This window comes from Magallana gigas, chromosome 9 (genome assembly GCF_963853765.1).
Source record: "Magallana gigas chromosome 9, xbMagGiga1.1, whole genome shotgun sequence".
NCBI classification, from domain to species: domain Eukaryota; kingdom Metazoa; phylum Mollusca; class Bivalvia; order Ostreida; family Ostreidae; genus Magallana; species Magallana gigas.
In genome coordinates this window covers 109702-120382 of record NC_088861.1, presented here as the reverse complement: position 1 = coordinate 120382, position 10681 = coordinate 109702, and the positions used below count along the sequence as shown (strand labels likewise).

The following is a 10681-nucleotide window of genomic DNA, read 5'->3' as shown; positions in this document are numbered from 1 at the left end:
TGCACAATGGCTCGAAATTGGTGTACCGCATTTTCCGTTCGTTGTGAAATCAAAGAATAGCCTTTAAAAAGCGAGATTGTAACAGAATAGGTCACAAAACGGCAGAGTAGCCGTAGACAAATCATCACCCAGTTAATTATTAGTATAAACTCATATATTTTATTGAGACAGAATGGAAATTTCGCCGTCTGAACTTCCCCTCGGCACAGCTCTGCGTTTGTGCAAAGAAACTACGGATATAGACGTCATAATTGAACTGACGAAGCACGAAAACGCGCGTGTTCGTAAGACAGCTCTTGTAGAAATGTGCCCGTGTCGTGTGAAGAAAGACTTGAGCGACTTCTGGGCGCGAGTGATAGAAATGGCGGACGATGAAGACGTTTTGGTCAGGAAGCAGGTGCTTCATACCTTGTGTGACGGGTCCCCGGCTCATCTGGAGTTCCAGGTCGTGGAAATGCTTGAGATCTTTAACAGGGATAAGGACGCGCAGATCCGAAGGACGGCCCATAAGGTACTCGGACATTACTGGAAATCTGGAAAGTGGAACATTCTTTGAGAGACAGGGAAACAACCATTTGCGTGTACCCAGTGTAACACTGAGAGAAACATGTCGCGTCGCAAGTTTGGGTGTTACTCGAGCAGGTCTCCAAAAGACCATTTCAGTGGATACCTACATGAACATAGTATACACCTGACCACAAGAAGGGATCATGAAAGAAGACCCGTTGAACCGCGTTGATTCTAATGAAAAACTGAATTTCGGTTGTTTTATTCTTTTATTTTGTACATCAGTCTTCTGAAAGTTGTTAATTTAGTTGTTGTTATTATTTTTTAAATTTATAAATTTAAATAAAAACACTTTTTCAATTTTTGATTTTTTCCCCCAGACATATAGAAGAGTTTAAAAAGAGGGATAACTGTGATTGTGCATTTTTATAATAATCGTTTATCAAGTTTTTTTTCCGGTCTCTCACATCTGGATGTAAAGTAGAATTTTTTCTTTAACCCGGATAGGTTTTCCAAGAATCGGTAAGTAAATTTTATCTCTCATATCAGTTACAAACTGATCAATGTATTTTCTTATACAATACACTGTATAACAAAAAAAACTAAAGTGAAAGTAGAAAAATGATGGTTAATTTACGCAACATTAAAGGTTTTCTTAATTATACATTGGCCATTATATAGGTCTATGTATTGAAAGTACAACGTTCAAGGGTGTATGATTGACGTTTTAGAAATCAAATGTCTATCAACTTTGTAAACATGTATACGAATATACATCGTATTAACCCATGAATTAACTTAAAATCAACTCTTTGTTATATTTGGCCTACACCTCTCTGTGTACCGGTATATTAAATCTTAGTAATTTACATGTTAATTAGTGTAACAGTGTCTGGTGTGTATTGACAAACATGTATCATTAATAATTATCATGGATATCAAGCTGTGTATATTGGCTATGATTCGACATATAAAGTTCAGATTTTGTTACTCAATACAAATAAATAAGATAAGATATGGTAAATATTTAAAAGAGAGAAATATAGAGATTCAAAGAATTCAAAAAACTGAAATGGACAAAGACAAGCAAGAAAAATCTGTTTTGAATTATGCTTAATGGGTATTTACACCAAATGGGACATTCCATTTTATGTTATAGAAATCTTGCGCTGGTAGACAATGGATATCAAATTATGCAGTGCCACAACAACGCATTATTTCCAGAAAATAATTACATCAAGAATAAATAAAGTTCTTTTAGAAGATTTATCAAACCTTGCAGTACCACCTGCAAAATTCGAAAGATTAAAAGGGCACATTAAAACTGTAGTAACACAATCAAAGGGTTGGATGTTCTACGACTTTCCATTTAAAGTACAGGTCCATCCCTGCTTTTCGGAATTACATGTTGAATTCATAGGAAGCACCAGCGAGGGTCTCTCAATAAGTGAAGTTACAGAAGGCAATGAAAACGAAGAATTTGATCTTACAGCCATTTTGCAGACGACAATAGCAACGGAAGCTAAGAATTCTGACGAAAATAGAACTTGGTTAGAAATACAGCACTGCGCCGGAAACCCTGGGTTCGTCTTGTTAAAAGTCCACATGAAAGACAACAGTGAGCATTGGTGTGGATTAAGTAACATCGTTTCCAACCAAGATGGCTCCATTAACGAGTTCTTCCTGTCACCAGTTGCCTTCACTGATGAGTTCTTTCTGATGCTTTGTTTACGATGTAGCGTGGAGAATCTTCATTATACAGCTTACTGCAAAGACGTGGATAAACTCTTTGATAACGAATTGGACGAAGAAGATGATTTCGACAAGGATGATGCCCTCCACGAATTTTTCATCGTTACACAAGAGGGACCCGCTGTGAAGACAACCGTGCTTTTTGCAGACAAAGAGATGTCCATACAGTATGATTGTTCTTTGGCTGTACAGTGCTTTGAATGGCCTTCTATAGCAGACGAGTTTCTACACAGAAATCGTGTGTCCGGTTTCCCGTCGTTAGAGTTTGTGAAACAGTTAACAACAATGGGCTGCCTTCTTGTTCCAAAATATCCACAAGACTCAAAGACCCAACTGGAATGGAGGCTGTCATTTTGTCTTGTCGAACGCGAACTGATGCTTAATTTGACGGAAGCTCAGAGAAAATGTTACCTTTTATTTAAGGCAATCTGGAGACAGTTTTTCTGTCCTCCAATAGGGAAAGCTCTGCAGTCGTATCATCTTAAAAACGTGTTTCTTTGGGAATGCGAGAATGTGCCATTACAGGAATGGACAGACGAGAAAATGGTAGCAAGGGTTACAGGTCTTTTGCAAAGATTACAGTATAACCTTTTCACAAGGAATTGTCCCCATTACATTCTACCTCAGAACAATTTATTCAAAGACATTGACCAATCGTTACTTTTCTACGCTGGCATGAGGGTCCAGACGGCCATTTTCAAATCCGAGGTGGTGTGGATAGAGAACGATGTATTGCTGTTCCTACCACCACATAAAAGTCGGACATCTCTCGGAAGGAAGCTCAGGAAAACTTGTATCATGGCTTTAAAGTACGTGATTGAGGCTATGGTTTCAGGTTGTGTGAAAAAGCAAAACGAGAACGAGGAGTCGACAAAATATGGGCTTAGCACGGAAGCAGTGAATTCTTTGAGGTCGGAGCTCGAACAATCCTTCACCAAAGATATGACAGAAATTATATTGCAGTATATAAATGCTTCATTAAAGCATCGGCCGGATAATATAACAAGGCATTACATCTGCAGCAGGGCAGACCCCAAACAACTTCTGATTGCCTCGAAGACTCAACTTCTGGACGGTCTAGCTTCTTTGGCGAACACTGTGATGAACTGGGGAAACATGGTGGAAATCATAACCAGCCTTGAAGTGCTGGAAACGGAAAACTTGAAGGAGTATGGATATAACGATGAATACAAATTGACGGAAAGACTCAATCTTCTGTTTCGTATGGGGATGGACGATTTCGGCGAGTTCAGGTCTAGCTGTGGTGATGAAAATGCGGATACGGACTTGGGTGATGATTTGTTTGGAGATTTTGTATGCGATGAATGTGAGAGTGGGATTTGGGGACAAAGATATCATTGTAAAACCTGCCCAGATTTTGATCTTTGTAAATCTTGTTATTCAACAACAACCCATCCACACGAGTTTGAGTTTATAGAAGAAGAAAATGATGATGATGATGATGATGATGATGATGATGATATTGATGATGATTCTGAGCATGAAATGGACTGTAAACAAAGTTGAAAGAAGTAATTTTGCGTGTTTCAACTTTGAACGAAACGGAAAAAACATGACGTGCAGTTATACGCAGGGACTGACACGGAATGGGCCCATCAAGAGAAAAAAATTAGTGTAATATTGAAATACATGTATTTGAGCGCATCTGTGTAGATAACTCTGGGAGAGCACGTAACAGGGTGAAAATAAAACATGATAGCCTTTCATGATATTTCCTACATGTTTATATATAGCTCCAATTTTTGTAACGTTGATAAGAGTTATCTCACTTTGATTACTAATTTTCTATCAGTAAGCATGTCAGATAATAGTGCATTAATTGATAAGTTGACCGACAGTTCCACAATCTTGTTTTTCGATCATTTGATGTTAAATTTAAAAAAATCAGTGTTCCAGTAACCTTTGTTTGTTTTTTGGTTTATTTTTGGGTTTTTTTTAATTAATTGGAATTCGAATAAATTTCACAAATCAAAATATATAATCCTGTAAGTTTCTGTTTTAACCAAGCAATGGTTTAAGCTTAAATTATTAGATGTGAAATTCAGATTTGATATTTTAAAAAGGACCTATTAAGAATATTTTGGATGTATATACTAAACATAGACCATTTCACTATTTTATTTGGCTTTTTTTTAAATATCAGTAATAAAGTCACCAATAAAATTTATCAAGTTTTTGCATTTTATTTTGAAAAGCTGGATTTTTTTTATGTAAACAAATGCAGAACATTGCATTTAGACTTATTTACTTTTCTAAATTATGTTCAGGTAATACAGTAGTTTCATTAAAAGAATTGAAGGCAATTATTTTTGTGTTATACAATTTGTCTCTATATTCCTTATTAATTTAGACCTTATACTCTGTTCAAGAAATTGTGAAGTAAATGTTTTACAAATTGAGGTTTCAGTTATAACTTTGTCGCATGCTTTACTATAAGTACTGTACATCAGTAATCTTACATTTGTCAACAACAGTCACTCTGCCTCATTTACATATCGCCTGTTCGGGCCACACACCAAACCAGCCCTAACCTAATACCTGCAACTAAAGTGCGACTCTTTTGCCAAAAAAAGAGATTAATATTCATAATATTTATGTCTCGGTGTTGACAAACACAACAGGTCGGATTACGTGCGATCAGGTGATTAAGGCGGCCAGTCGGATCACTGAATCCGCGGGGCGTCACCGATCAGCTCTACATCCGGGCGTTGGCACCTGAGTGGAGTGACAAGGCGTTATGGCTGTATTGGTTGGTCCTATATACGGGGATTATCCCGTGTCCTGCTGAGAAATACTTTATAAATCAAGTGAGTTTATTCATTCCCAACAGAACTTCCAAAGTTGATCTGACACGCAGCGGAGACGATGAACAGGTAGTTATGACGACCCATGGCGGCTGACTTTCTGACGTCATAAAACCTCAAAGTATCTGCTGTGATTTGCATGTATCATCTTCTTACTTTCCGTTTCAAGGTTGTGAAAATAAAGATATCCTCAAAATGTTACCCTAGTTACGGCTTCAAATATAAAAAGAGAAAGAGAAATTTTCCTTGTTGGCTCTTCGCATTTGTTTGTTTCTTATTTGAAAAACAACGTGTGTCTAAACCCTTTTACATGTCATTACAAATTTCACTGACTACCAAAATGTTTTTACTTCTTCGCTCGTATGAACTCATAAACAGATAAACCTGAAAGGTATTCACATCGCTTTTTCATGGAATGTCCGGTATTTTGATCGAACACTCCCATGTATCAGCAGGTGCCCCCGTGTCCTGTCTGTCCGTTATAACTGATATGTGAAAAATAATATTAATGACTTTCAATATCTACAATAATTATGTATAGAACTTCAAAGAAAAATACATTACACGAGTGTAAACCTAGATAATTGGATCGGCCTGCAGGATTGTTTATCCGTATAAAGGGGTTTGGGATTGTTGTATTTAAAGTTACCAAAGAACAAATAACAACTTTTGGCTTAGTTGAAGACGTCGCTTTGCAGTGTTGGATGGAGACCTGTAATATCATTATACGATAGTGCTCTATGCAATACCATGCAGCTATGTTTTAAAGCTAAGTTGATAGACAATTCATTGCCCAAGTACTATTCCCATTTGGTTGTTATCTTCCCTTAGCCAGTCGATACGTGATGTTGGGCGGAGGAAGGGGGGGGGGGGGGGGTAGGCAGCGTAGAGCGACCTATCCCGTGACCTTGTCCGAATTCCCCAGAGCGATCAAAATATTTACATGTACTTTTCCCTCAACTGACCACTAGATCATCCCGGGACGAATACCAGGCAGGATTATCGTGTGCACTAATGCGGAAAATCCTGTTTCTTCTCTGCCCAGTCAAAGATAAGCGGCCATCCCCTTCTCTGTGTCCACTGAGTTATTTGTGTTGCTTATGAAATTGAGTGTACATATATTAACAAACCCCGGGGTCGGTGTATTGTATTGTCAATATCATTCTGTTTATAGATATTGTCCACTGTGAACCTGAATGAAATTTGTTTAAATACACGTGGATGTAAAAATGAGAAATGCTTGCGACGTTAGGGCAAGATAATTTGATAGAATTCAGATGACATATATATTTATAGACGATCTTCTTATCAATTTTTTTATTTTTTAAAAGCAGTTCAAATACGTAAGCTTCACAAATAATGCACACTGTTTGTTGTTTATTATCATACGCCGAGTAATGCATTGTACAATCTGGTGTTACAGAAAAACAAGACTTACAATCGATCGGTTTGTAAAGTTTTGGACGTAGGTCCTGACCGAATTCTGGATTGACCTAGATCACGTTTTGTGGCCGCTGGTCAGTGCGACCACAGATTGTAAACATCAACAAAGAACGAGTTTAAAATCAGTGAAAAGAACGGGAAAGTCAGGAAAATATATCCTAACAGTGGAAAACAAATGCAAACTAATTAAAGTTAGCAACCAATTTTCATTTCCTTCTTTAATATCCTTCTTGTACATCCTGATTCATTGGAACATAACAGAACACAACATATAGATTTTTCCTTCCAGAGCTGACAAATACGGGCTTACAATATTAAGCCAAATATACAATAAATTATATTATAATGCATATATACAAAACATTGATCACATTACAATTTTATTTCGGGCACATGCAAGCAAACGATCCTTATCGGGATATTGTTAAATCTTTCCACTTCGAAAATCAACATGTAATACTCGGATGATCACAAACCGCTTCATCTTATTTCCTATTTTCTAGTTTAGTGACTATCAAAGTAAGCTTATTGATTATACATGTAAGTTAATTTGATAATTAATTTAGTTTAAGAAGATAATTAAAATAAGGTATATAAAGTTAATGGAATTCTTATACTACATGTCGCGAGACTTGAGGTAATACTTTGGTGGACAGAAGATAGACATGTACTTGATTATAATCGCCTAATTGTCAGATTATTATTGGTCTATATATTGTACTACCACAGTAATGAAATCTCATACATGTATTTCATAATTCGACAAAGTTTTCATTGTCCTTCTGAACTTAAAATACGCAGGTGAATAGTACAATTTCTGAACGATTCTTAAGCAATATTAAGTGAGGTAGCTTCTGAGGGTGCGTGTTTATGGGGATTAGGGGGTAAACAAATACCAGCGTGTTGTAAGGTCATTTTAAGGTGTGGATGTATGACCTTCACCGATTAACACGAAGTCGAGCACGTTGTCCAGTGAGTTTGGGTGTGCATAGGACGGTTGCTTGTTAATGTGCGTCGGTATTTTTCCCCCTCTTTTTCGAAAAGCCTTAAGGGGTAGGGGTGAGGGTGGAGCTGAATGGGAGGATTAAGGTACCTCTCTTTTAATGCTGAGGGAAGAGAGATCGTCGGTCAAGAACAACATCTACATTATACATTCTCTCTCTCTCTCTCTCTCTCTCTCTCTCTCTCTCTCTCTTGGAAAAGAAACCAGACAATGACATCAATGATATATATATTTTATCTTGGGCCCAACTTTAGATAAGTCACTAATTAATGAATGCCTACACCTATACATGTAAACACATTCTTGAACTCCGCCAAATTCACGCAGTTCCCGGCTTAGATAAGTTTAAATGGCTGTTGAATATTTTGCACACGTTTATCTGTTATATATGACCTACTTCGGAGTTGTGAATGTTACACTGTGTTGTTTACATTTGTGAAATTGCGCTGTTTCTTATGAAAACTGCGAAAAAAATAACGTGTTTCCTTACACTATAGGTATAAATGTCATAACAAAGTGTGTTTTTTTTTGTTGAACTGTGATGCTATCTACAAATACAAAAGTCATAGGAAGCAAACTAAACGTTTGTAATACAATAAATGATACATGCTTAATTGTATTCAAACGAATATGTAAAAGACTTTTTTTTAATGTTTTTATTTTCCCAGCTTTTTAAAGAAACATTGTATATAAGTTGTTTGTTTGTCATGTTAATACCTATATCCAGAGAAGTCTTTATAGCCACGCATTCTTCTTCTTCTTTTTTTTTTGAGGGGTGGGGGGGGGGGGGTTACATTTGTTTTATTTGATGTTAACCACATTTCAATTAACGCATCTCTATTAATATTGGGAGGGGGGTGTCAAACGATGTAGCCAGATAAAATACATGAACCGATATCGTCCAAAATTTTTTCTTTCAAAAAAACCCCTGAAAACTGAACAATTAAATTTTCTTCTTTGACCAAGATGCAAATGCAGAGCGACGTGAAAAATACAACGGCTCGATTGCTGAGATTTTGCAAAAATGTTGTTATAATTTGTTTTTATGAAAAAATAGTATGTATACATTCTATAACTTCGGTAACAAAATCGTGATTTTTAAACATCTTGTCTTAATATGCCATAAATAAATCTTGAATAACTTCTCAAAATATTAATAAGGGCCAGTTATAATGCACTGAAGATTGCTCAACACATGTAATGACAATTAATTTCTACTGGTCCGACAATTCATGCCCGTCGGTAGAAAAAATAGCCACCACGAGTATGGCACTATGCAGTTTAATTCGCATTAATATTTAACTTTTTTAGATTCATACCTACAGCTTTCATTCCCTGATGCACTGTTGAAATGAAGTAAGATGACATGTAAATGGATGTTTTTGTTTTGAGGAAGTTTCTATTTTGAGGTTTTACTTTCGCGGCGGACACGACTTTATTTGAAGCGGCTGTTATGGAGGTCGACTTTCACCATACAGATAGACATTGTTATTATAAAATAGAGCCACTTGTTATAGTATTTCTGTCATTTTAAGATATTTCATTTGTGTCTCGTTTTGTATATATTTTAATACTTTCATACCGTTTCTTCGAATATAAATCACTATAGTATGTTTTTTTCGCCCTGATATTATAAAAAAAAACCCACTGATTTTATTTTTATGGTATGGAAAATATTTACAAATAACAATATATTTGTTTTTTTTAAGCACTTGTGCGCATGCCAGTTTTATTTCAACGATCAAACCATGAATTCTTTTTCAGGGTTAAGTGCACCTGAACTACGAGTAAGCCGTTTGGACGTTCAGGTTTAATATGTGAATTGCAAAGTAAATCTAACAGATTGAAGCCTCACAAAACTTGTAAAATACTTTTCTTAATTTTATTTAGTCACGTACAATGGCTTTGTACTATGTGTACGTGAGGAAAATCTCGCTTGGTATTTATCTACTTTTGATTATTCATCATCTTTTATATCAATCGTCCTACATATGCCGAGATCACCGGGCACCTGCTGTTTCACAGGAGTGTTCGATCAAAATACCGGACATTCCATCATAAAGCGGTGAGCACCTTTCAGGTTTATCTTAAGGTTCCCGAAGGCAAAGAGTGGAGGTCATTTGATAAGATGTAATCATAATATCATTTATTGAAATTTTTGTACAATATAACATATATTGAAAGCCAGTGAAATCGCACCAATACATGAATACCGAAAAAAGTAAAAATGTATAACAATGAATACAAACAGCAAGAAAAAACAACTTTTACCCCAAAGATAAAACAACTAGGACAATAACCGAATGTTATCTTCATTTTTATGAGCGTTTAACGCTGAGCTTATAAAGATGCTGTGCACTATGTAAATCACAGTAGATACATCGAGGATTTATGACGTCAGAAGTCAGCGGCCGTCGGTCGCCTTAATAACTACCGGTTCATCTCCTCCCCCGCGTGTCAGATCAACTTTGGAAGTTCTGTCGGTGATGAATAAACCCATTGATGTATTAATTATTTCCTAGCAGGACAACGGATAATCCCCGTATGTAGGACTAACCAATACAGCCATAACGCCTTGTCACTCCACTCAGGTGCCAACGCCCGGATGTAGAGCTGATCGGCGGGCGACCCGGATTCAGTGATCCGACTGGCCGCCTTAATCATATGATTGCTTATAATCCGATCAAGTTCGGTGTTCTGTCAAAATTCTATGTTTCACAACAAACAACTTTACTTTGTAGGTGATTTCAATAAGAACTTTTGTCAAAAGGCGCAGAGGGTAATATATGTATTATGTTGGAATTGGTAGGGTACTTGTGAAAAAGCCTGATTTATTAATTGTATGATATATTACATATGGGTAGTGCATATATTCATACAAAAATTACAACCGAATCACTAAATTAACATTGTTCTATCAAATACAATCCTTCATAAAAAATATGTTATATTATTTGAATTCATTAATGTTTTAACTTAAAACAAATAAATCTCAGTCTTCATTTTTTTCGCAAAATAACGGAGAAATTTTGCAAAAATTGTTAATGACATGTTGCATGCGCTTAAAACAGATTTGGCAGACGACAAAAGAATCTGTGACGTAACCTTCTATATGCAATGTTGAGTGCCAGCCAACATGGAAATGGTTATC

The 10681-nt window shown here is 36.3% G+C and overlaps 1 protein-coding gene across 1 annotated transcript; it reads left to right on the top strand.

Annotated features, from left to right (window-relative positions):
- On the top strand, positions 1-4371 carry LOC136271298 (nucleotidyltransferase MB21D2-like). The gene is made up of 2 exons (XM_066071009.1): positions 1-1029; positions 1667-4371. Exon 2 carries the CDS (start codon positions 1687-1689, stop codon positions 3784-3786), a length of 2100 nt encoding a protein of 699 aa, XP_065927081.1. The 5' UTR covers positions 1-1029; positions 1667-1686; the 3' UTR covers positions 3787-4371.
- The last annotated feature ends 6310 nt before the right edge of the window (positions 4372-10681 follow it).